This window comes from Ciconia boyciana, chromosome 25, assembly GCF_034638445.1.
Source record: "Ciconia boyciana chromosome 25, ASM3463844v1, whole genome shotgun sequence".
Lineage (NCBI taxonomy): Eukaryota > Metazoa > Chordata > Aves > Ciconiiformes > Ciconiidae > Ciconia > Ciconia boyciana.
In genome coordinates, this window is record NC_132958.1 from 3,149,091 (window position 1) to 3,175,557 (window position 26,467).

The 26,467-nt window shown below is 41.1% G+C and overlaps 1 protein-coding gene across 8 annotated transcripts in view; it reads right to left on the reverse strand.

Annotated features, from left to right (window-relative positions):
- The window catches only part of DOCK5 (dedicator of cytokinesis 5), a 90,205-nt gene that overhangs the window by 50,693 nt on the left and 13,045 nt on the right, over positions 1 to 26,467 (reverse strand). For all 8 annotated transcript variants that reach the window (XR_012039717.1, XR_012039715.1, XR_012039712.1 and 5 more), the window contains exons 2-13: positions 21,451 to 21,534; positions 14,427 to 14,467; positions 11,965 to 12,020; positions 11,026 to 11,122; positions 7,078 to 7,226; positions 6,096 to 6,231; positions 5,790 to 5,947; positions 5,008 to 5,089; positions 3,797 to 3,926; positions 2,999 to 3,071; positions 1,287 to 1,429; positions 508 to 633 (exon numbers count right to left, since the gene is read on the reverse strand). Coding sequence is in view for 1 of the 8 variants with exons in the window: in XM_072846426.1 (XP_072702527.1) it covers positions 508 to 633; positions 1,287 to 1,429; positions 2,999 to 3,071; positions 3,797 to 3,926; positions 5,008 to 5,089; positions 5,790 to 5,947; positions 6,096 to 6,231; positions 7,078 to 7,226; positions 11,026 to 11,122; positions 11,965 to 12,020; positions 14,427 to 14,467; positions 21,451 to 21,534 (1,275 nt within the window). In the remaining 7 variants the exon portion in view is untranslated. The remainder of the gene's footprint in view (positions 1 to 507; positions 634 to 1,286; positions 1,430 to 2,998; positions 3,072 to 3,796; positions 3,927 to 5,007; positions 5,090 to 5,789; positions 5,948 to 6,095; positions 6,232 to 7,077; positions 7,227 to 11,025; positions 11,123 to 11,964; positions 12,021 to 14,426; positions 14,468 to 21,450; positions 21,535 to 26,467) is intronic.

Consider the following 26,467-nt stretch of genomic DNA (forward strand, 5'->3'; position numbering starts at 1 on the left):
ACAGGTTAACATTTAACATCCTTGGGTGCCACGTTATCCTTTTCTTCTTCTCAGCCTTTACTGATACCAGCTAATTAACGACACCCAACATCACACCATTTCATCTTCATCTCAAATGATACAAAAATCTTTAAAAATGTACCATTCTCCTTTTTCTAAACCTTTGTCTTTACCTAACTTTTCTTTTAAAAATGCAATGAGCTCTATAGGGCTAAATCCACTTTGAATGGATTAAATAGAGAGGGTCAAACCTATATGCAACAAAAATGTCTCTTTGACTAAACAGAAATTTTCTTCCGAGAAGTACACACGCTATCATTTTTCAATATAAGAAAGGAAACTTACATTTTCACTTCTTTGACAAAAAATAAAAGATTGGGTGGACATTTCAAGAAAAATGAAAACAAATTTTCAAATGGCTTTAAAATAAATCTGTTCATAGCAGAAACTCTAGAATTTCATCTGGCTCTTTCACTCCATGGAAGTGTGGAGGCATATGGGACCTACCAGGAAGGATTATCTCAGGGAATCCCATTTTGCGAGCCACAGCAGTGGATCTGTCTACAAGGTGGGAAAAATCCTTTTGAACCTGCCCTAGGTCACCAGGAAGCAGTTTCAGGGAAACCCAGAGACCTAAGAAAAGAAAGGTAACACTTGTTTACTGAAAAAAAAAAAAAAAGTATGAAACCACAAAATTTAAGCCTATGCTTAACAGAAAACTGTTTCTTCATGTGATCTCCACGCAATAATGCCTTAAATATCCCAACCTGGTTCTCAGTTGGCCCAGTTCTCTGTCTCCCTAACGCTGAATAAGACCTTACTGGGCAAGTAGATTCACTGAAGTAAAATACAAACTTTCTGAGATTAATCCACTAGCATATTTGAGTAAAGGCCAGACACACAAGCAAGAGCAGAAGAATCCTGAATAATACAGTTTAAACTCAAAGCCATTTAGGATATGCAATCAGCCACGTTCACTTAAAAATATTTTATGTCCATATAAACAGGTGTATCTTAAAAATATTACATTACTAGCAAATAAGTCATCAGCTAGAGAAGTTCTTTTCATGCAAGTAAGAATAGCTCCTGTTTTTATCTTTTTTTTAAGCTCCCAGTGTGCTGGGATGACAGCCATTACAAAGACCATATGTTTGGCTCAGGAAAGGTAGCAATCTCCACTAAGTCTTGATCTCTGGACTTTCACAAGCCATTTATTTTCCTTTGTAAGCAGGGGAACCCTTCCCCACACCGGGTTTTTACATTAGCTTCTTGCCCAACTGCTGTACCTTGCCCTTTATGATTCACTTCCTTTGCAGCGATGACTTTGTTGAAGACAGAAGTGAGGGGCTCATTTTCTCCGATCACATGGGAAGTTATCAGTGGGGACATGATTAGCTGTCTCTGTCTGATGTATGTTTCCATAGCAATCCTGCGAAGAACAACAATAGAGTGGGAAGCAGACAGACTAACATCAAACATGTGCTCTGCAAGAAGAGGGCTGGCCAACAGCTGACTGTTTTCCAAAGATTTTTTTTTTTTAAGGGTTCCATGGGAATTTTTTTTTCTTCTTCACCTGCATAAACCCAATGGAAATACATTTAAACCCTCAAACTAGGAAACACATCACAGTGCTAGCTGAGGATAAGTAACACTGACCGAAAGACTCCGTGACTACATTTTTATCATAGTGAAACAGCAACCATAACCATAGGCAGCTCTACTTTGTTCTTGTTTTCCATCCACAGACTGACCGCCTTGCAGACCTGTGAGAACATGTCCAGCTACGGTTACCACGCAGGAACAGCTCAGCACATCGAGCCTTGCACTCCCATCAGATGAGCTGAGTGCTGTCTTCAGGTGTGCCTCAGAGCTGTCCCTAAGAGACTATGTAGATTATCTAGTGATAAGTTAACATAACTAACGACTGCTGTGAGATCACACGAGTGATGAGCCTATCCCTAGTCACAAACACCTCTGTTGAGCTTTGGATCTTGAACCCAACTTCACTCCTGTACCCACACCATCGGTAATGAACCAAAGCATACACAGAACGGTGTCTCCACAGGCTCCCCATTCTTGTAGAGGTGTCCAGATTTGGATCTAAACTCAGCCTCATTAGAGCAGAAGAAAAAAAAAGGAGAGGAGGGGTGGCGGGTGGGGTGGGGGAAGGTAGCAGACTAACATTATTCTGCAAAGGAAAAGACATCCTTCTTTCCAGCCCTTCAGGCCCTGAAAAGGGGGGACGGACGGACAACAATCCCCCCCCACAAAACAAAACCAAAACCCCACCCAATCTCCCCTGAAAATACCTTGTAATAACATATGGCTACACCAAATGGATTGCTATATTTAAGACTGTAACAACATGGCTGAGTCTACCCAAACAAGCTTCATTTTAGTTACTGTAATGTGCCAAAAAAGTGAGCAAGCAGAAAACACAAGTTTAACTAGCACTACAGAAATGCAAAACACATTGGGGCTTGCATTTCTTTCCCAGACAGAGGGAGCAATCCCTTTCCTATTGTCCTCTGACTCACCCTTACAAGGTAATCTGGACAGTTAAGAGGCAGACAATACACAGGGTACTGCACAATAGTGACAAGGAGGAGTTGTGTTCTCTATGCTCAGGTGTTTCTGAAAATCTGGCCTCTCAACCCCCTCATAGTTTTGAAGGTCACAACCCGCAGACCCCACAACATTATTTTGCACTGTGCTCTTCTTTCTTACCTCAGATGATACGGGTACCTAGCAATCTGAGCTGCACTGCCAAAACTCCCTAAGCAATTTAGCCTATCATACGGACATGTAAATCAAGGGGAACAAAGGCTTCAGAGGACTGACAAAAATCTTTTCCTTCAAAGAGCTGACTACTGCCATAAGCTAATCTATTTGTAGAGACCTTGGTACACTGCCAGGCTCCCATACAAATCTGTCCTTCTCCAAAGGACAACTGCTTTAAATAAGCCAGATGTGATGAACCCTGAAGTCCAGTACTTACTGCTGAAACGGAATAAAATGTTGCTTTTCCTCATCATCCACCTTTCCATGTATGATATCCGTTATGTCCATCACTGCAACGACACAAGATCATCACATAGTTTTGCCAAGTTGCTAAAGAATAGAGAGACAGCTTTCCCCTGTCAGAATGGAAACAACAGTTGCTTATTTTGGGCCAGAGCCACTCAGGACAGCAATAGAGAGCACCACTCTCATCTTAACTTTTTAAAAAGCGCCTTTTCGTTGATGCATAAGTCAGCCTATGGTAGTGAATGTGAATATACCCTCTGATAAAAACCAGGTGGGACTCAGGCATTTCAAGGCAAAGAAATTACACTTAGATTTCAAATGCTGATTATTCTGAAATTGTTTTCCACCACAAATTTCAACCAAGTCTCTTCATGAGAGATTACAGGAATTGAACAAGAATTGGATGTCTCATTCACCCAGGCTCCTTTAAAAACTCCAGCTTTATCCCATTAGTCACGAGGAGCAAATCCCTCTTCGATAAAGATCTGAAAAGTCTACTGCACTGATGGCAGTGTGTTATCTTTTTAGGGGGTGACAACACAAAAAGTGAACAGTAACAGTATTTCATCTTCCTATACAACTTTCATTAAAAGATCTCAAAGGGGTACTATATGCAGCTCAGTATCAGCACCTCCATTTTCAAGCCAGAGATGCTGACACTGAGAGGTTAGTAGGCTTTGCTGACATATAGCATGTATTTCCCAATTCCTAGCCCACTGTCCCAGTCACTGGGCCGTGCTATTTTCTCCATTGATTGAATTTGTCATACCTGCCACACCAAAGGGCCTCCGGAGTCCACAGGTATGTTTCTTCCCATCTTTCAGCTCCATATGCCCCACCCTCACAATCTGACACACCAAGCTGATTTTCGGTCTGATCAAGTCAGAACTGCTTAAATCCTAGAAATTATTTAAGATAAAGTGACATCAATCTGCTTTATGAATGGAAGAGAAGACGACAGAGAGAGTAAGACTTTTTTGTTAGCTTGTACACACATATAAAAGGAAATCTATGATTTTTCAAAAAGTAAAACCTGCTCCCTTCGAGCCCTAGGGGGAAAAAAATCCAAAACAAAACCAAAACTACAACAATGCTAGCAATTTCCACACAGCAGTTTCTAAAGTATTTAAGTATTAAAGTATTAAATTTCCAAGTAACCATTATGCGTGATGGAGCTCTGCTTTCCTGGAGATGGCTGAACACCTGCCTGCTGATGGGAAGGAGCGAACAAATTCCTCGTCTTGCTTTGCTTGTGTGCGCAGCTTTTGCTTTCCCTATTAAACTGTCCTTATCTCAACCCACGAGTTTTCTCACTTTTACCCTTCCAATTCTCTCCCCCACCCCACCAGGAGGGGAGTGGGCGAGCAGCTGTGTGGTGCTTAGTTGCCGGCTGGGTTTAAACCACGACAACATCCCATTACTCTTTGATAACACCCCAGCAACAGTACTGGAAGGAAAGTAAATGATGTTAATTGCCAAAGTACTAGATCCTGATGACCAAGCAGTTAGTTTGTGCCACCTTTGCTACTTGTCAGAAGTTATTCCATTCATGTGCAATTCTTCCATTAACATCTTGTTGCAAATAACAAACTCCAACACCGAAAAGGATCAGCAAAGCAATGAACTGAAAAACAAACAACTATGATCTCAAGCCCAGATTTTCAGTACAGTTAGGCTCCAACAGAGAAGTGCTTAATAGGATTTTCAGAAATGCATGGGTGAGCAACACCGACTGACAGTACTACTGCAAAATAATACACCTTCACTACTGCTTTGGACTGACATACAAAAAAAGTACTTTTCAGCAGCATTCCTCTGAGGCTGCCTATAACATCTTAAGTGTCCATGAAAACACTCCAAAATGCCACATGTGACCTCTCCCTGTTGCATGGGGAGAGCGGATGGGAGAGGGAAAGAACCCAAAACTCAGATGTCTGCAGCACGGGGAAGAATTTCCAGGATGTAAATACAGTAACTTACGGTAAAGACTGCTTGAAGGTTATTTAGTTTCTCAATTTCTTTAGGCATTCCATTACTGCCCCAACGAACAAGGTAATTTTCACTGCAAATAAAAGAAGAAAAAAAATTAAATAAATCAACATGTGACATTCCCATTACCTGGCAAAAGCTCAAAAGCATTTTGATCTTTTAGGAATATCTGAAAAATTCTGCCAAAACCTTCTATCCCAAAGCAATTCTGAAGTGACTCATTTCAGTGAAGGCAGAAGGCAGGCACGATGTGAATGGGTACTCTCAGTTACTTCCCTATATAACTCTGACTGCGTGTCCACACCTGATAACTTGAATGATGGAGACAGAGGGTGCCTGACACGTACATGCTTTCTTGATAAAGTTCTTCATATCTTCTCCTACCGGTACAAGATGCCCAACTCTTAGGTGTGAACTTGCACTGACTTAACAGCAAACATCACGCATATACATGATTTAACGGGAAGCAATTAATAAAATGCATCAAGTCTAGTGACAACAGTAGGGAAATTTAAGAACATAAAGAGACAGTCTGGGATTTTGACTAACATACCACAGAAATGCCCAGCTTTAAGAAGGAGAGCGCATGGGCTCAGAACCTTGACTTCCTATCTCATCTGAAATTAAATAACTCCCCTCCAAATCACCACTGGGGCAGCGACCAACAGAACTGAAACACTTATCTGCTGGATCTTCCTTTCTAATCTCTAAAGGCTTCTTTAGAATGACCACCATGATGACTAAATTGCTTATACACCTACAAAAACCCCTACCTGATGAATTTGGAGAGATCAGGATCATAGAGGCTCATTAACAGCTCTGCATCTTCTCCAATATTGCAGACAAAATTCTTGAAGTTTACATACAGGCTATATGTATGTGTTGTGTTGAATATTGGCTGCCCTCGGAGGTCCAAATTCTGTTGCAGGGACTGCAAAGAAGGAGAGTACTCCCATTAAAAACAAACACAGAAGAATTTAGTTCTGCTGCCAAAGTAGCACAATATCCTTAAAAGGAACGTACAAATACAGTGGGCACTAGTTAGTTGAAGAGGACAAAGCCAGCGACAAGAGATGTACCTTCTCTTCCTGGATTCTTTCATCAATCCTTTTGGATGCAGTTTCATGGGACTTGAAGAGAGAGATTGTGCTAGTTTCATCTGGGTCCAAGATGTTCCCATTGTCATCTCGTACAACCAGGTCCAAACCTAGGATCCTGAGTAGCATGCAAGTCACGAGGACGAAAGAAGCAACACAATATTTAAGAAGCAAAGGTGACTGAAAGAGCACAAAGCACAGATCAAACTGTGGACTGCACTAGGCAGCCAATGCACAACAACTCCATTCCTTGTAATAACCACATTGCTGGTTTTCCTGTCCCGAAATACTTATCCCTCACCCCCCATTTTCCCATTAAAGGGAAAAAATAATTAGTCAGGTAACTTAATTCTAAGATGACATCTTCTTTGTTCTCTCTTCTTTTAAAAATAATTTAAAAAAAAAAAGGTATATCTATCAAGCTTATGGATTATGGCTAATTATTATTCTTTACCATAAGCTTTCTTCTTAATTGACTTATTTGACCTGAATCAAGTCTGACAGGCAGATAAATGAGTTCTGGAGACAATCCCTGTTCTGTACAAGCCAGTGAAAGGTGGAGTTTTGGTGGCCTATAGAATTGTATTACTCAGTTGCTGATAAAGCAGTTTAGTCCATAACCAGCATCCAGATCCTGGCTCCAGCTAGCCAGGCACAAATTGTGCTCCATGGGAAATACCATCATGTGCCAGAATTTCTGAAGAATTAAGACAGGTAAGGTTTCCTGCCAAGTCAAAGAGATTGCTGGCATATGAAGAACCAACTGCTACATGCCCACCTGCCAGGCCAGTCATTCTGATGGGGACTGAAAACTGTAATTATCCCCTTTCCAAGGAAAAATGTAAAGCCTAATTCAGTGTTCCCCTTGCGTGGTCATATACACCATTTTGTATTAATAGCCATCTAGAGCCTTTACTGGGATTTGGGATTCTCCCCTGCCCTCAAGACATAGTTTGGAGTTTACCTGTTGCCATAGTCAATCTTAGCAGTGACTTTCTTCTTGAGTTCAGCTAGCTCATCTTTGGGAAGGGTCCCAGACAGTATCTGTGACCGCCATTCTATCAGGCTGTAAGTCATTTGTTGGACATGCCGAAACTGTGTTGTCTTGTTATCCTACAGGAAAAAAGGGACAATTTTAAGCTAGTGATAGCCTGAAAACGATGAGCTCAGTAAGCTTTCTGAAAGGTACTCAGTTGAATCTACCACACAAGTTGTATTTCACTAAAAATATCTGAGAAACTGGCACCATATGACACTACAAGATTAGACCGATGGAACAAATTCTCCAGTACTTTGCACTGCCAAGGTTTAAGTGCCTCAAGATTTGGGGTCTTCACCATTTCCTCAGGACATTATTTCAGAAAAACCTCACAGACAACAATAGACTTCTGGTGTTTTTCAGCACTTAAACTGCTATGATGGGTGCTTTTTATACACAGGACAGAGAGATGATGTTAAACGATTGTAATTGTGTTCCAGCAGATTGAGACAGGAATGCTGACTTAATATACAAAGGCTCTTTCCCCTTACCTCTGCCACTCTCAGAATGTGTGACATTGGGCAAGTAATTTTTTATGCATGTTTCCCATTGCCTATTTAGATCGTAAGACACTGAGGCAAACACTTTATTTGCTTTTAAAAGTCTAAAGGTGATCCCAAAAGATAAATAATAACAACATATGATCAACACTGAAGCCCACATAGGCTTTTTCTCATGTCTGTTCCTCCTATAGCTTTCACCAGCCTGAAGAACTCTTCAGCCTCTTTGTTACGTATCAAAAAGGCCTCTTGTCACCAGACTACAACACAAACAACATGGTTAATTGGGATCTCTGCCTTCACCACTGTTTACAGTGTTAGCAACTATGTTTTAAAGCCAGAACACTAAGCAAATTGAATCCACGGACTCATTTTCATGGCTGCCTGCTCTCTTATCCTGTTCCATCATACACTCAAAATCTATTACATTAAAAAAAATGAATAGCAACAAAATGCAGCAATATCTGGGATACGCTGCTTCCCTGCCAGTATGCATATTATATTTCAAGGTTCATATTCTACCCACTGCTAACTCATGCATGGATTGTCGTGTCCATGTGTGACTTCCAGACAAGAGTTTCGCGGAAATCAGAGTAGCTCTGTGGAAACAAAATAATCTCTCTGGCTGGTGTCTATCAGCAAATAAGGCTAAAGATTATCTGCTCTTCAGAGCACTCATTTTTGTTTACATTTGTTGCAACGCAGTCTTGACTCATCTCATGCTTTTAAGCAGTAGCTGCTCAAAACCTACCATGCCAGAGGTTGTCAAAAAATACAACAAAAATATCACGTCCGGATTCCCAGACATCACCTCCCCAGTCCACCCAGGTACTCGCTCGTGTTTGTTGCAGTTATTGCATTTTCATCTTTTGCTATGTATGCAGCATCTGTAATTACAAAGCACTGACTGAACAGGACAGCAGAACCTGCTTTGTGAAGAGTGTCTTCCTGCCATTTCTACTGTTACCATCTTTAATTAATGAAAATACTTCTCATGCTATTTACTGGTTCCACCCTAATAAAATTAGTCACACCTATACACCTCTTTCCTCTAGTTTCAGACTCCAAGGCTGACGCTGCAATTAAAAAATAGCTAGCTACATGGTAACCTACTATATATTTGTAGCAATATGCACTTAGATAAGTAATTAAGCCTTGAAAAGTGTCAGCTATACTATTTATACCATTCAAAAGGGAACTCAGGCTTCATCCTTTCTTTACCACTGTATAGTGAGCCAGTTACTAGGACGATTCTGACTTGCACTGAGCGTCAAGCGCAGCTCATTTGCAGAGGGAAGTGCCACAAATCAAAGGACATTAAACATTAATCTACTGGGACAACGTTTATGCTTATGCAGCTCCAAAATGACTGTCAAGAGGTTTTCGACTACATCTCACCCAACAGCTAGTGGGAATTGGCCAATGGTATATTGCTGGTACTTTCAGGCAGCAGCTGACTAGCGTCAGTTCTCTGTATCAAAGCTGTTAATGTTTAACTATGAACCCCAACTGCTCCCACACAGCAGAAAGAGACTCATTGCAATTATTTCCCCATTCTGGTCTCTGCAAAGAACATGAATGATATAAACTACTCATAATTTGCCCCTGAGAACACAAAGCTAAAGGGAGTTATAAATAGCCATCTTCCTTTTGATTCGGGTGAACATGAAGGGGCTGACGGAGGCTAGATGAGTCTTTTAGTTCCTATAGGGAAGATATTAGAGACATATTTAGTAAACAAGTAAAAAAATGTGTTCTTAACTTGCGTAAAAATAATTGCAAAGAGAAGGCGACTTGTGTTAGCTTTCAGGGAAATACAGAGCAGATCTCAATTTGACAGCTAAAGCAGAGTTATCTCTACAGCTGTTTACACTAGCTAACTCCTATTAACTAAATGAAGTTAAAAATGCTCACCCATTTTTATATTTATTTTGCAGTGGAGATATACCCACTGGTACAATGCTTGCTGAAAAACACAGAAATTAAAGAAGCAAAATGAAATGCTGCCAAAGAAAAATATTCCCTGTATTTCCTTTTTCTCCTCAAACACCTCCTTCCTCCTTTAGGTTTTTTTTTTCTTTTTATACATACTGCAGGGGAAGATAAAATAAACTCAATTCCATTTCAAACCACAACATTTTCCAAGACTATTATAAGACTTATGTTGGTCAAGCACAGGCACATGAAAGATTTCTGCTCTTAAGAAAAATAGATTCTGAGGCTAAGATCCTAAAGTTATTCAGAAAAAAAAAAAGCCAGGAACAAAACTCTCTTTTCACACAGTAATAACGTCACATACGGCTTCTCATTAAATTAAGAGGGCAGAACAAATTCTTGTGGTTTCGTGGCACGCAAACAAAATGTACTTGTGGCCTGTTGAAATTTTCAATAGGAGAGCTTGCTTTGGGTAAACTGAATGGCTAGAGCTAATTTAAAGCCATTCTCTCATCTTAGTTAAAGTCTCAGAGCACACACTACACAGGCTGAACTCACTCCTAACCAAAGAAAAAATGAAGTTTGACTTGTCAGACTCTGTTTGACTTTGACTCTTTAATGTGCCTTAATAGTCACATTTGAAAGAAGGCAATTCATTGTGAACTCCAGTTGTGTTTCTTTGAGCAAGAATGCACCTACCTCAGCAGAACTACCAAATCCATGCATTACCTTGGCTTCGGACTTTTCTGAGGTGGCTATCATATGGCCAGGCCACTAAACAGATTTAGTAGATGAGAGGTCTCTCCCCAGCCCTACTGAGAACTAAATATATTACATGACTTCTGACAAATCAAATCTTCCCCCACCACACACAGCCCTAATCCTCTTCCCATCCTTTGTCTATCTGGCCTATTTGAGCTGTAGGCACTCTGGAGCGAGGATCAACCATTCTATTAAGTACCTACAATCCGTCTAGAAAAATGGAGTTCACACTTGTTAAAACAGCATCACGGTTTCTCGCACAACTTTCTCACACAACTGAGATACCTTGCTCTCATACAGACAGACACACACCAAGCAAAGCAGGAACCCTGATCTTACTGGTGAACTGTGACTCACACACACAGCCCCAACCAGCTGACACGATGCTGAGGGTGACTTGTGCCAGTCAATGCTTCATCAGTACTGTGTCATCACACAATCATTCAAGTACAGCAAACACTGTAGCAGGGATTAAACCACAGTTCTGCCTGTGATCACACACCCCGTTCAGTGGGGAGCAGAACATTTTTAGCCTCTCAAAACCAATTTTACAATAACGATAGTTTCACAATTCCGCTTAACGTTCTATTCAAAGTCTTAAAGCACCCTACAAAAAGCCCAGTCTCATCTCATCTGAGATCATTTCATAAAATACCAACCACTGAGGAAAACTTACCACATATAACTTGTGCCAGATAACTGCCCACTCCCTCAGGGTAGAAGTGAGTTCTTGTCCAAGGGGCAATTCACTTGGAATCACTGTTTCATGTTGTCTAGAAAAAAAAAGGAGAAAACAGAAAAAAAGGTGTTACACTCAAGATTAAAACTTAGTAGTAAACATCTTTTTTTGATAAATGCGTAAACAGAAATTTCAGGGAGTTGGATATTCACACAATTCACTCATGATGCCAAGATTCTTAAATTGTTCAATTGGTTCTCCAACACACACGTGCACATTCATTATCCATTTTTAATGCAAACATGTTTCAAGTTTCTTTCAGCCTTGTTATTTTCAACTGATCTGTTCCAGAAACATAATGCTAAATAGACAGAAATTAAGTTTGGAAGAATTACCACTTGCAACGGTAACCTGGCCACACAAACCAGAAGGAAAAAAAAAGTACTTTCTAAAGTCTCCTCCTTTGCAACTGCTGTTTTCCTCTCACTATAATGATCACAGAATCAGCTCTAAGAATCAAATGAGGAGTCATTTCCTTAAATGTTTTCCAAGAGAGGAAGGAATCCACACTCCTGCTGGCTACTTGGCTGTGAGCAAGAGTGTGTTATGACTTGCAGGAGTCCCCAGAGGAGCTGAATGTAACTTGATTGACCTGCCTCACTACTAACTTGTCTAGCAGAGCTTTCTTATTTTTGCAAATAGTATTCTCCTGCACCTATGCCTACAATTGTTTTGGTATCTACAGTACTCTGAAAAAAAGAAAGTTATGCAGCTCCAGAAGTCTAGCACAGGCGGTATGCCCTGCTGCACACACAGATCAGTAGCATTCATTACAATCACCACTACTTAGGTTTCCTTTTTTTTTTTTTTTTCCAAATGAAACAGCATTCCATTGTTCTTGCTACCAAAAGTACATCTCAAGAAGCTCCAACCTACCCCCGGTCCTTCACGATTGCCTCTTTTAAATGGATATATGTTTCTGGGAAAATGCCCTAAAAATAAATACAGAAATAAAATAAATAAATCACACCATAGGATATGACATGACAAAAACACATTCAACAGAAAGCAGGGGAAGAGGGTAAGAGCATGATCAGCAGAACAGTAACTGTGACTGATGTTTACTGTTCACCTATAACAGAAACGTGTTAGGTCCACCAGTCCCAATATCACAGGAAAAAAGACAGTAAGGAGCACCAGGTTGCATGCTTGAGCACTATATTTGATATTAGCACCTCAGAGAAGTCAATTCCTTGTTTCACTGTAGTGACACTCATCTTCCTGTACGAAATGTTATAAACTCTTGCAAACTATCAATCATACCCATTTGCCCTTGCTATGACATATTCTTAGAGTCATTTGTCAAGTTGCCCTGGATCCTGTGGTTCTCTAGAAAAGCTCACAACACATGACAACACTGGTAGGAATTCACCAGTCCCAAGTTCCCATTATTTAAGAGAAACCTTCTAGGAGTGCTGCAATCCTTTTCTATTTTATTTTCATTCCTCTTTACACCTGAAAAATGGAGACTGTGAAGGATGTTACCACATGAGAGGTGCCAGGATTCCTATGGGAAACCAGATTTCCATGCAGTTTTCAGACTGGTTTCACAAACCTCAAGAAGTTTGGCTGAGATCCATGCATGCATAATTTTTGGAATATTTTCCAAGTCAAATGAAACAAGTCTAATCTTACCATTACATATAACTAATGCTGGACATGTACAGGTCCAAGACCATAATAATAAAGCAATAAGCTAGTGTATGCAAATATGCAACAGTCAATTTTGCTAGTTCAAACTACATTACACATGCTTACAATGGAGGAGCACCCAGTTAATGGTTCTGAAACATTTACCTCAAGGGCATTTATTTCTGTCACTAAGGAAAAGTTCCCAGGGAACTACAGGCCTGTCAGCCTGACCTCAGTACCAGGGAAGCTGACGGAGCAGATCATCCTGAGTGCCATCACACGGCATGTAGAGAATAACCAAGGGATCAAGCCCAGCCAGCGTGGGTTCAGGAAAGGCAGGTCCTGCTTCACCAACCTGATCTCCTTCTATGACAAGGTGACCCGCCCAGTGGATGAGGGAAAGGCTGTGGATGTTGTCTATCTAGACTTCAGTAAAGCCTTTGACACGGTTTCCCACAGCATTCTCCTGGAGAAACTGGCTGCTCATGGCTTGGACGGGTGTACTCTTCGCTGGGTAAAGAACTGGCTGGGTGGCCGGGCCCAAAGACTTGTGGTGAATGGAGTTTACTCCAGTTGGCGGCCGGTCACAAGCGGTGTTCCCCAGGGCTCTGTGCTGGGGCCAGTTCTGTTTAATGTCTTTATCAATGACCTGGACGAGGGGATCGAGTGCACCCTCAGTCAGTTTGCAGATGACACCAAGTTGTGCGGGAGTGTTGATCTGCTTGAGGGGAGGAAGGCTCTGCAGAGGGGTCTGGACAGGCTGGATCGATGGGCCAAGGTCAATTGTATGGGGTTCAACAAGGCCAAGTGCAAGGTCCTGCACTTGGGCCACAGCAACCCCATGCAACGCTGCAGGCTTGGGGAAGAGTGGCTGGAAAGCTGCCCCGTGGAAAAGGACCTGGGCATGTTGGTTGACAGCTGCCTGAATATGAGCCAGCAGTGTGCCCAGGTGGCCAAGAAAGCCAATGGCATCCTGGCTCATATCAGCAATAGCGTGGCCAGCAGGAGTAGGGCAGTGATCATCCCCCTGTACTCAGCACTGGTGAGGCCGCACCTCGAATGCTGTGTTCAGTGTTGGGCCCCTCACTCCAAGAGAGACATTGAGGGGCTGGAGCATGTCCAGAGAAGGGCAATGAAGCTGGGGAAGGGTCTGGAGCACAAGTCTTATGAGGAGCGGCTGAGGGAACTGGGGGTGTTTGGCCTGGAGAAAAGGAGGCTGAGGGGAGACCTCATCGCTCTCTACAACTGCCTGACAGGAGGTTGTAGAGAGGTGGGGGTCGGTCTCTTCTCCCAGGTAACAAGCGATAGGATGAGAGGAAATGGCCTCAAGTTGCACCAGGGGAGGTTTAGACTGGATATTAGGAAATTTTACTTCACTGAAAGGGTTGTCCAGCATTGGAACAGGCTGCCCAGGGCAGTGGTGGAGTCACCATCCCTGGAAGTATTTAAAAGACGTTTGGCTGAGGTGCTCAGGGACATGGTGTAGTGGTGGGCTTGGTAGTGTTAGGTTTACAGTTGGACTCGATGATCTTAAAGGTCTTTTCCAACCTATACGATTCTGTGATTCTGTGAAAAGGACACCATCATCAGGAGACCTGCACAATATTATGACAAGAAATACAGCAGAAGCATAGCAGATTACAGCACCGGATAGGATCTGGCAAGGTGTGAATAAAAATTAGAGTTACTGAAAAGTGAGATCATACCTTCTTAGATTTATTTCGGAGTGTGTATCCTCGGTACCAGCCTGTCAAAGGGAAACAAAAATATTTTTTTCCCCTGTCTACAGCAATTAAATACATAGTCATTCTCACCAGGATTCTACAACATAAATCTATTGATCTTGCTCATTTGAGATCTACTATTGTGAAGACACCTCTGCTCTGTTTGTAGGAGGCTTGGCTCCTAAGAGTAGGGCAGAAGGGTGTCTGTTCCTACCATGAACTGACACCCTCACTTCTACTCTGCATATCCATTTGGGTTGTACTGATAGGGCTCAATGGAAAACCAGGCCACTCCATGCTATACAATGCTATACATTTTGGAAGTGACAATCCTTGTTCCGTAAAGCTTACAAGTTATATACACAGCACAGAACTACTGATATGATCATTTGACAGATGAGGCAGACACACACACACATGCACGCAGAACTACCAGCTGAAGGTCATATAGCATGTATCTGGCAAAGAGAAATATATTCAAGTGTTCCAAGTCCAATTCCACTCCACCCCTTTAAAATTTTCTTCTCTGTGAAGTGCATTTTCATCCAAATCATCATATAGGTTGTGCCTGAGCTCCACATTGTGTAGGTTCATTATTTTCTTCTGTGACTCAGTCTAAAGCCTTCCTTCAAAGGAAGGCTGAAAAAGAATGTTTTATTGGATAAGGCAAAAAAAACCCAAATCCCAAACTGCTTGCCCTGGTAAAGATATTGTTTCTCAATATTACCTTGACAAGATCTAGTAAAGTATAAGATACAAAGTAATAACCATGATCCCCAAGACTCAGAAGCATGTCACTTTCAGATGACCATTTCTTCTCTCTTCAGCACCTGGGGTTTGACCAGTATTTTGATTTCAAGGTCACTGAAACACAAGTGTATGAAAAAAAATTGCTGTATTTCTTATGTCCTCAAGCGAGCCTTGCTAAATGAGCAGATAGGAGAGAAGCATAGCTGTGGGCAAGTCACTCCCACTCTTCTTCCGCCACCTCCAAACCACGTGAGACAAAGGGATTTTTTCTCTCCACCCTCACCTTCGTCATTTGTCTCAGCAACGTAAGAGCTGTGCATGATCAAGTGCACTCTTTCCACTGGGTGCCTGTTCCTTGCCATAAGCAACAGTTTCCATCACCTTCAGTCCTCCTGAAGTTACTGCACTGGAAATAACAAACTAAACATTTTAGAAGAAGGATCTGCTCCATTTTCAATGCTGATGTGCAGACGTAATGTCCCTTGTATTGTTCTGGGACAGGATGCAAACTTGCACTTTCTCACTGACTCTTACCCACTAAAAACATCATTCCAAATCTCAAGACCCTCTGCAACCCCGACTCTCCATTAACCATGCTCCTAGAGCACCTTTTTTTGACTCTTCTCCTAAGGTTCTACTTGCATTGAAACTGAAAATGACTCTACCTGACTCTACCGCTTAGCAAACAAGAAGGGTATAGATTATGGTTTATAATGCATGGATGATGTTCAGAGCTATCAAGACAGACAACATCACTGATCCAAGACGATTATGTTCAGCTGACTGGCAGAGGGAGCAGCATCAAGAAGGCAAAGGGATTTAAGGGAATAATCAGGCAAAGAAGAGAGGAGGGGAGGGTGGTTCTTTTGGGGGTTTTTTGGTGGGTTTTTTTTTGTTTGTTTTTTCCCCCATATATTTATACATTTAGCAAAGAAGGTTCCAAGAAGAATGATGGACCTGAGACCCCTCAACCATAAATTAGAGCTCAGGGTGGCATTTTTTTGTTTTGTTGGGTTGTTTTTTGTTTGGTTTTTGTTTTTTTTTTTTGGGTGGGGGGGGGTGTTTGGTTTTTGGGTTTTTTTTTAAAGCAGTTTTGTCCCCTTTCTCTAGCAATGAGAAGGTGAATCAGCTTGACCACATAAACCCCAATATTTCAGTAGTAAGTTAGGAGGAAAGAAGAAATTCCATTCCTTCCAGAGGATGAAGATAAGATTATACACTGATCATGGACCAATGGATAAGGTACTGGATTAGGGATGAGAAGATTTAGGTTCTATTTTTATCTAAGTTGTAATTAATTGAATGGTCAAGTACAAGTTATTTAGGGTGTGATACAAAGCTCATGGAATTTAACAAGAATATTTTCCCAGTGATTTCAATTCCATTTGACACAGTCTCTCAGCCCTTCTATACCACAGCTTCCTCATATTTAAAATGGCCTCTTGGCATTAACCATATTTCTGTAAAATATTTTGCAATCATTGCATAAAAGCATGTTGTATATTATTATGCAAAGCTATTTCAGCAAGCATCTCATGCAATTTTTTCAGAATTCTGCTCCAATTTTCAATAATCTTATTCATCATTTTAAAGGGAACAAAAGCTTTTGGCAGTGGTCAACTGATTACTTGATTTCTTCTTAAAAAAAAAATCTGCCTAAAGCTTCAGAGGAATGACAGACTATTTAAGTGTTTCTCTTGAGTATTTTCCCCAAGCAGAGATGTGCTAAATGGAGAAAGGCTTTTCAGGTGAAGATGACATGGCAAATTTCAGCTACTACAACACTCTTTCAAACTGAAGTCTGATTAAGAATGCAAGGATAGCAGACTGAATCTTGCAATGAAACATCTAAAGTTTGTTGGTTTGTTTGTTTTAAATGGAACACAGGCCCTCAATTTTACCTTTCATTAAATGGATTTTATGCAGTCTGTAAAAGGTCAGAAAATCTAAGAAAAATTATTCAAATTACAATAGTTTAGACGACAAAAAGTTATACACAGTGATGCAATCCCAGGTCACGTGCTTAACCACAAGGTCTTTGTTCCTCTTCCACTGTAGTGTACTGTCTCTCAGAACCACAACATACACTGCTGCACTGTACTGAAATAAAACAAGGGATTGCTTCATTTACCTGCAGTGGTGAGAGGAAAGATAAGACTGAAACTAGGAACAAATTCAATGCAAACTTATTTTCGTCAGAAGAAGAAACTCATCGGAATCGTGGTCTGTGCGTACACATTCCTTCTATCCACAATTTGGCTATTTCCCACAGCTTGCATGAAATAATAATATATACTGCAGATTAGAAAAGATTCCCCTAAACAGAAATGTATCCTCCCTAGCTCACTACTCAAGGACAGATTCCCAGAGAGCAAGTAAATCCTGCACTGAAGCAGCCTTCAAAAGTATTGGATGCAGCAAGCGTCCTTCTTTCTTGGATTTTGCAGCATATACCCAGTCTTGACAATATTTGGCAAACAACAGGATAAGCTTGCACCGCTTATCGTATTATCAAGTGGAAAAAGTAATTTTGTACAAAGACCTCATGCCCTTCTGCAACCAGACAGCCAACCAGAGAAGGGGGGGGGGGGGAGACGGGGGGACACGACATACCACCTTGCTTTGTAGTTTACAAGAGTGTATTATGATCAAGGCACTTAAACAAAACCATGCTTTGTAGAGGGTATATGTGTATTTGTTTTAAAGGGAAGGTCATTCTAAGAAAAGTGGTATCCTCCAGATCTTCATGTATAATAAACACACTGTGGTTTCAAAGCATGCTTGAAGCCCAACTAAGACATGTCAAAAGTTATTTATAATCGGTCTCAAAGAAAAACATGGAATATGCAAATTTAGACCCTTTCTACAGTTCAAACCCCACTTACAACTGCACCTAACGGCAGACTGACAAAAATGCAGTATGCCACCATCTTCATTCTCCTGGACTGAAGGAAATGCTGCACAGTCTAGACTATGGAGTTATTAAATCCAATAGCAAACAGCTCTCAGGTTGTCCCTATACGGATTCAAGCTGCGTTGGACATCAGCACGTTATAGCTTGTACTAGAAATATTTGAAACCTTTAGTTCAAACTGCTCAGTCTGTGGTTTCAGCTCTGATGACCTTCACTTCAATGTTGTGTACTTTGTCCAAGTTGAAGCTACCATTTACAAAGATGATCACCCTTTGACGAATCCTTGACGTAGGCAAGCTGCAGTCCAGCAAAATGAACAGTCTGTCTACGACGTTATCACTCCTTTATCTTCTTTTGTGCACTCACAATCCAAGCCTAACTGTGTAGTTGTAACCGGGACTTATAAAACATTAGGCAAAGCATCTGCTTAGGGCATGGCAAAAGAAAGCTTTACTAACAGAAGCGCAATGCCAGAGCCTCACCCCAAATTTGGCCAACTTTCCAAGGACTTACAGCCTTTGCAACAGGCCTCTAACTCCTGATAGCATGTGCTAGCATAAACGAGCAGGGATTTTGCAATTTAAAGATGCTTTCTCTCCTTGTGAGGCCATTAGGCAGTACAACAGCAGCACCTGACTGCAGGCACTCCACCTTAAGAGTTTACGAGACACTATGGTCTGCGGAAAAGTTTGCGTAGCACAGAGGCCGGCACCAAACTGCATCCATACCTTCCGGCTTGCACTGTAATTCACTTTATTACTCTCTGCTTCTCACACACCTCCAACGCTGTACCAGTGTTGTGTCTCAAAGCTATTCAGCCAGTTGAGAGTCAGATAACATTTATTGTTAACACCAAAACCCAGCGCAAGCTTCAACCTTGCTGCCTTGCTCTCAAGGAACAAACTGTGCACCTCAATTCCTACAGACAGAGCAGAGCCAGCCAAAGCCCCAGATGCAGAATACAAAGAGCTTTCAAGTGAAGGCTGTTTGATACACAGAGAGCCTTCACTGAACACAGCCAAGGAATGAATACCTGCTGACTTCAACCAGGAGGAAAAAGGAGGCACGTTCTAGATGACTGACAGAGCAGGAAGTGAACTGCGGTGCAACAGCCCTGAGAACCTTCTGGTAACTCACAAAAGATGTTTCTGCACATCCTGAGGCAGGGAACAATAGCAAGGAGCAAGATTTTCCAAGTGGCTATTACCATTACATGACAGCCTCTGGACAATCCTGAAAAACTCCCCCTTAATTCCCTAAAGAATGTTACTGATAGCCTAAGGAACACCCTCAGCCAGAGCTGCAGGGATAACTCACACCGACTAAAAAAAGGACTTCACAAGGCATCTCTGAGCCTTTCTTCTTGCAAAGCCAATGCCCTGGTTAAATGGAACCTTTTTCTAAATTGAGACTTGTGTATCCAGATAAGAACAGTGATTTGTGGAACAAAAAACCCACTTTTATCAGACTGGAGTTGTATTTGTAAGTATACATCATTAGCATGAGAAAAAACAGAAAAGGCTTCTTGTGAGAACACTAATTCTCAAAAACACAACCCACAGATGTCTGGAAACAAAGCTGAAAGCTGATGTCCCAAAAGGAAAAAAAATAGATACAGTAAGACATGAGAATTTCCTCCCAGGCAAACAGAATATCAGAGTTTGGAGTTTTTAAGATGAATTTATGGAAAATAAGACCAGACCCGCAGCAGAGTTACCATCTCAGAGACAATCTGCGTCTTTTCCTTTAGATGCACAAATGTCTGGCCTGAATTTTTGGCTGGTCTTTCTAGGAAAAGTATTTAGTTGTACTGCAGTAATCCCTAGGTGCCTCAGTCACAAACTAGGATGCCACACTGATGGCTCAGCATATGAAAACAATCAAAACACTTTCCCAAACAATTTACAATCAATCCTCTCAGGCTGAAGTTCCAAACCGGGACATTTCAACTAAAAAAAAGGATGCCATTTGGGTATTCATTTCCTGTTCTTGACTGTCTCTCTGTTAAGCAGCTGATTACAGACCAAGCAATAGGATTAAACAATGATGCTGTTTAAAAAAAAAAAAAAAAAAAAGAAATACCCCAACATTGAGAAGTACAAGATGCATCCTCTTCATCAGGGCAATTTTCATCCCTGACGCTCCCTCTTCCTTGTGTCTTTTTGCAAAACCAGTTCATAAGTTAGTACTATTACATATGGATTTTCTCCCTTTCTCCCCCCCCCCCGCCACACTCACCACTATCACACACATCAGTGTAAAAACACACATCAGCAACATAATCTGCTTTGACATGTAGGAACTGGCTGGCTGTTTCCAGTGTCAAGGTCAAAGAGAAGTGGAAAGAGAACAATTGGCTAAGAACAAATTGCTAAACAAGCAGCTTGCCGTTCCCAGCAGAGATACTAAAGAGTTTCTGTACGCCGAGTCTTTTTCAAACTGATGCTGCTTGTGAAAATGATTGAATTTATATTTTGGAAAGAGTATTTAACTTTTGGAGAGCCTTCCAAATGAAGTAGTGACTAGTACATTCTTAAAAATAATTAAATGGCTGTGTTCCATTCCTAATATTGAAATCTTCATTAAACAATCTAGTTTAGTAAGTAGATATGAAATACACAAGGGTAATTTTCATCTTGTTTAAAATAGGAATTTTGTCTTCCTTTCTGCAAGATGTTTTACATTAAGGTATGTATTATGAAAAACTTCCCAGTAAAATACTGGGAGAAACAGCCTAAAAAGGGCATGTAAGCTCCATAACTGGAGGCTTTTTAAAACATATAATGCCAGTTCATGATATTACAGCTTACAACAACATTACTTTTGAAACAATTAGACCTGCCCTCTCCTTTTCTTTCATCCACTGCCTCCGTTGTCTCAGATCAAAGAACTAATTCAGGTTAAAAGCTACTTTAAAAAAAATTATTATTATTATTTTCCAGCTGGATCAGTTCATCACATGACTATACAAGCGCTTGACCTGGCACAAGGACTAGCCAAGGTAAACAGATGTGGTGTGAAAACAGGAATGAACAACCAGAAGTAAGTGTTTCTTTCTCTTGCAGTGCTGCCTTGAGACACTAGTGAAATCTTACCTTTACAAACCTCTGCCAGGAACAGCGTAGATATGACTGCTGCTTCTGTATTTTATGCATGTTTAATACCATTTTAAAAGTAAAGTGCCTACAGCAAACACTACATAGCAAGCTTGGTGCTTTTGGGCATATCAGAAGTTGAAAATCTAGATCTGAAGTTTGTATTATTTTTTTTTTTTTAATCTTGATTTGTTACATTTATTTTCAAAAACCACTGCACAGTACTTGGAAGTGATCTGCAACCTACCTTCATACATCTCCAAAATGTGAACAGTATCGCCAACTTGCAAGGAAAGCTCCACATCTTGGACAGCATCATAATTGTATATTGCTAAAAAGGGGAAGAGGAGGGAGAGAGAGATGAAAAACACAATCATAAAAGCTGTGAGGTAATCAGATTTTGAAATCTGGTATCATGGCACCTGTCAAAGGCAGAATGTGATATTGAAAAAGCACTATAAAGTTACTAAGCTATCCTGTGTATATGATACATGGGAAAAGTATGTAGCATATCTACATCCAGATTCCATCACCAGTTCCTGCAAGGATAAGAAACATTACTCTTAACAGCCAACAAAGCTTGCCTTTTACCTTTAAGAATACAGATCTGTGACACTATATGAAGAAGCTGCATCCTCCCACTTCACTGACAAACTGCCCAGCAAAGGTCACTATTACCTCAGGCAGAGGTTATGGATCAATTAAGTAATTGTCATTTTTTATTAGCGTTTCACAGGACTAACTGGAACGTGGCACTCGCAAGCACTGGCAAACCAACATAAATTGGATGTCACAAGAACAAATGCCACTATTCTACACTAAATGCCTCAGACTATTTGCTACTAGAGGCTCTTCCCAGACAAGAACCAATCTTAGCACAAAAACTTGAGATTCTCTATGAATTTAATCCCTACCAAAGACAAAGCTCATCTGAATGCTTATCGGATTTCCAGTGGGAATAGGATTAAGTCCAGAAGCCCATGCTTCTAAACTGCCTTTTCTCCGGAACTTTCCTGAGTTGCAGAGTTTCACTGGGCAAAGCAGAAGAGCCCTCCTTAGAGCTGCTGGAGGCTTGTCAAGATGAGAAAGTTTCATTTGAATTTGCTTTCAAACCAATGCAAGTAAAAAGACATAAAGCAGTCAGGAAAATGCTTTGCTACGGGTCAAAGAATTGATTGGCTAAGTCAGAACAGACCACTCCTCTACCAAAGTGAGATTATCTTATTTTTTTAAAACAGTGGTTTAAGTACAGATCACATCTTAAATGCAGCAATGCAATCTTCTCATGCCTATGAGAGTCATATTTACACATCCAAATCTGTTCCCCAAGCAAATGTGTCAGTGAAGTAAGCACAACATTTATTTTTAAGGCGGCAAATAAATCATGCAAACATTTTCAGGGGGCTTTGGGAAAATTCTTCAGACTTCAGAGGGTTTGAAGAACTCTCCCTGAAAATTAAATAAATAAATAAAAAATTGAACTCTTATGTCAGGAAATTCACATCAAATGCCTATAATTTCCGTCAAGATGAGGTATATTGCCTCCTGGAGAGGATCCAGCATAAACAAATGACTGTGGCTTACCACACCGGAAATTCTCTCACATATACTAGCTTTCTTTAAAATATTGTAACTATAAATAATCCAACAGAAGTAGGCAGGCAATATTAATTCCCTGCAGCTTCTATCTGAAATAGACCCTGATCACAAATAGATACTTATTTTCTTATGCTGCAGGGGCAGTGTTTATTCACGGTGGCCCTAATTCATGTCTACCGTAACTTCAGTGCCTACAGAGATACACATAGAGTACGCACGGAATCTATTACAGTGTTTTCCAGAAGGTTACAGGAATGTCACTGGACTTCTGCTCCTAAGGCACTAGCTGCTTTGACATCCAGTTTCCTCTCCCTCCCCGCAACGGTGTTGTAAGCCAAGATATTAAAAACTGACTGGTGATCTGCATATTCAGTTTAGACACCTTAAAGGCCCCAGAACAGGCCCAAAAGTAAAAATCCCATCAACGTTTTTGCAGAAAAATATGGATAATGTTTATGGCCAAAGACAAACATGAACATACACAGGAGTAGATCAGAGTAATTCATTCAGAAATATCTCGTATTGACAGACACCGAGATCATAAATTGACAGAAGAACTGGTTAATATTGTATTTGATTCAATTAAAAATAAACTGTTCTGCCAGATATAGAAAACAATTCTGCAAGGTTTTGCAGAGGTCAGCATAAAAGTGCAGCGCCCGACCCAAAGTAAACTCCCTGCAGCCATGCCTTCTGTTGCAGTAAACCTGCCAAATCACTAATGTTAAGCAGGGATGTTGCAAGCCATTTCTTGGATGGGACATCTCCAAATCTCCCCAAGGTGCAGCAGGAAGCGGTGTGGATGGATAAAACAATCCAGGCTCCCTTTGGAGTCACTGCTGAACTGTCGGCCCATAAGGTGCCATGGGGACACTGCGCTACACAGGAGGTGTCGTTCCTCAGGTGAAGTCCAGGCATCAAGCAGTCTATGGACGTTAATAATCCTATAGCACTGTCAACAGACTTAGAAGATTTAAAGCAGAGCGTCTTAGCCAATTTCTAACTTGGCTGATTACAATCTGTCTACTGAAGTTTCCTCCTGCAGTTACAGCCGGACTGCCTTACTTTCTGTCCTAAAATGCTGTTTGGGATTCCTGTTTCATGGCTGTGCTCACCATGAGAAATGGCTGCTGTTCAGAAACGCATGTGTCCTTATATATACAGGGATTCCCACATACAATTTCTAGATGCCTTGGGTTTCTTTGGGATGAGCAGATATTATATAAATACCAGTCTGTTTTTTTTCCATAAAATGCTGCTTTAGCTTCAGACAAAAGCAGTCTCAGCAGCACCAAGTGTCTAACAGAAAGGTGGGCGGGCATCAGACAAGCCTTTCTTTTGAGAACACAGACAGTTAATTCAAAACCAAAGAGCACAACAGCCACAAAAAGAGGGAGAACTAAACGCTGCAGTTCCCTTCCCCTCACCAAAGATCACAACAGCCACAAGACAGAGAACTAAACATTGCAGTTCCCTTCCCTTCTCTTTCCCTGCTTTACCAGAAAGGTTTCAGATCCCAATGTGTAGCATTTACAAGCTAAAGGAACACGCTTCTGCCACTGCACATCAGAAAAAGGCAAGATTTCTAGTATCTTGCTTTGCTAGATTGAATTAAGCAAGAACAGAGGGTCACTATTATAAAAATCTTCTACCCAATGGTTATGCGCAAGGTTATAAAAGACAAATTGCTGGCATATTTTCCCTGGGAGCTTTACTGTTTGCAACTGATGCTTCCTGCTGCTTGTAAGTCAGTCCTGTCCGAAATAGTCCATCTGCAGTTATTTGAACTGCTTAGCCTCTTTTTCATTGTGTGTATTTAATCTGACCTCTTTCAGACTTAAAAGGAAGCTACACATAACAAACATGGTCATGGCATGAAAAAATAAAAATCTCCTGACAGAGCAGCAAGAAAGGAAGAAGGAAAAAAAAAAAAAAGAGAGACTTTCGTCCTCAAATTTGCAGGAATATCTGAAGTTAAGTCTTTTCGCTTCAAGTTAAACTTCAGTTGAGATTTCGTCCTTTGAAATTCACTTTAGAATGGTGATCCTGTCCCTTTTCTCATCCTGAATGAAAAGCAGCACTGAAGTCTAGCAAATTTAATCTAAATAGAGGCAAAGGTGGAAAACATGATCCATAAGAAGGAGATAGTGGGTTTGTTTTAATGATCATATTCTTTGAGCATAACTAGAGGCAATATATCATATTATTTAATTTACAGTCCCCCAGTTTGATTAGTGGAAAGTTTAAGAAATGGTTTTTCCAACAGTGCATCCAGCCTATGGAATTCATTAGGAGGGAAGGTCAGAGGAGTCAACATTGGGGCTGGCTTGAAAAGGGCAACAGATAACTTTATGACTGATGACAGCAGCCAGAGTAATGTAGGTGAAGATAAGGAGAAGCAATTTTCATGCTTCAGGGCAGAAGGCGATTCCTCAAAACGGGTCGAGAAGGGACTCTAAAGGCATTGCACAACTGGGCGCGCACGCTGGATGTCGGGGGTTCTGTTCTTGAAGCATCACGCAACAGTCATCACCAGAAACAAGGCCTACACAAATGGCAAAGGAAACCTAAGATAGCCTGGGCTTTCCAGGGTAGCCAGGGCTCTGAGTAATAGCTAATGGTGAGCTGGAAGTTTCTGAGAAGGCACAAAGTTTGACGTGGGCTGGCAGACAGCAGTATTATGATGGGAAGAGCAGGTTTAGTTATGTCACTCCCTCCAGTTGTACAAAGGCACAAGATTAATCACAGCACACATCCCTGATCTGTGAAACACCAGACAGCAGCACTTAAAACAGTAAGAAGCTTCAATGTCATGCATGGGGCAGAAAACGAGAAGAAGCACAATTATATTTCAAAAACAAAAAAAAACCAAACCAAAAAACCAAAACACACTTTGAAAAACCACAAAGCTTCACTTTGTTCAAGAGTCCTGGGAGAAGCCTTAATTTGCAACAGGTCTGTCAGCAACTCATTGAGCCTGATCTAGCTTTTAGTGAAACCAGTGGGAGATTTGGCATATATTTCCATGAAAGCAGTGTCAGGCTTATCGCTTCAGTGCCTACCAGCAACATTCATTTGGAAGGAAGGTGCTGGTGCAGTCAGCTCTGATGCCACATACACATCTAGCCGCACTTTAAAGAGTCAGCACACATCTGGACAAGTCATCTCCTGCACTAATGCAGTGTCTTTCACACAGTACCACCGAAGCATGTTCGAAAGGTAGCAGTTGTTCTCTTTTGCATGCAGAGAAACTGAGGACAGACAAACTGAATGTCATACTGTTCATCTACAGCATCGTCAAAGATGAAAAGCAGATATTAATTCCTAGACCTACTTTAACCGCAAGACCGTAACTCATTTTCAAGACTGTTCTAAAAGGGAAGCTCAGCTAAAATGTCTGAAACAAAAATGAATGAGGCAGAAACTGTCACATACTACTTTGTGTGTAATTCAACGCAGAACAAAATGGAATTCTTTCCTCAGTAACTTGTTTAAAAGCATTTGAAATGTGGATTATCGGCCTGAAAAACACAGCCACTGCGAGATCCGTTATCTCTAACATGGCTCAAAATAACCACCCCTCCACCCATTACAAAGACAGGCTAACTGCTTCCAAATTCCATGTCCCACTTCTCTGAAGGCTGCCCTCACCACTATCTGATAGG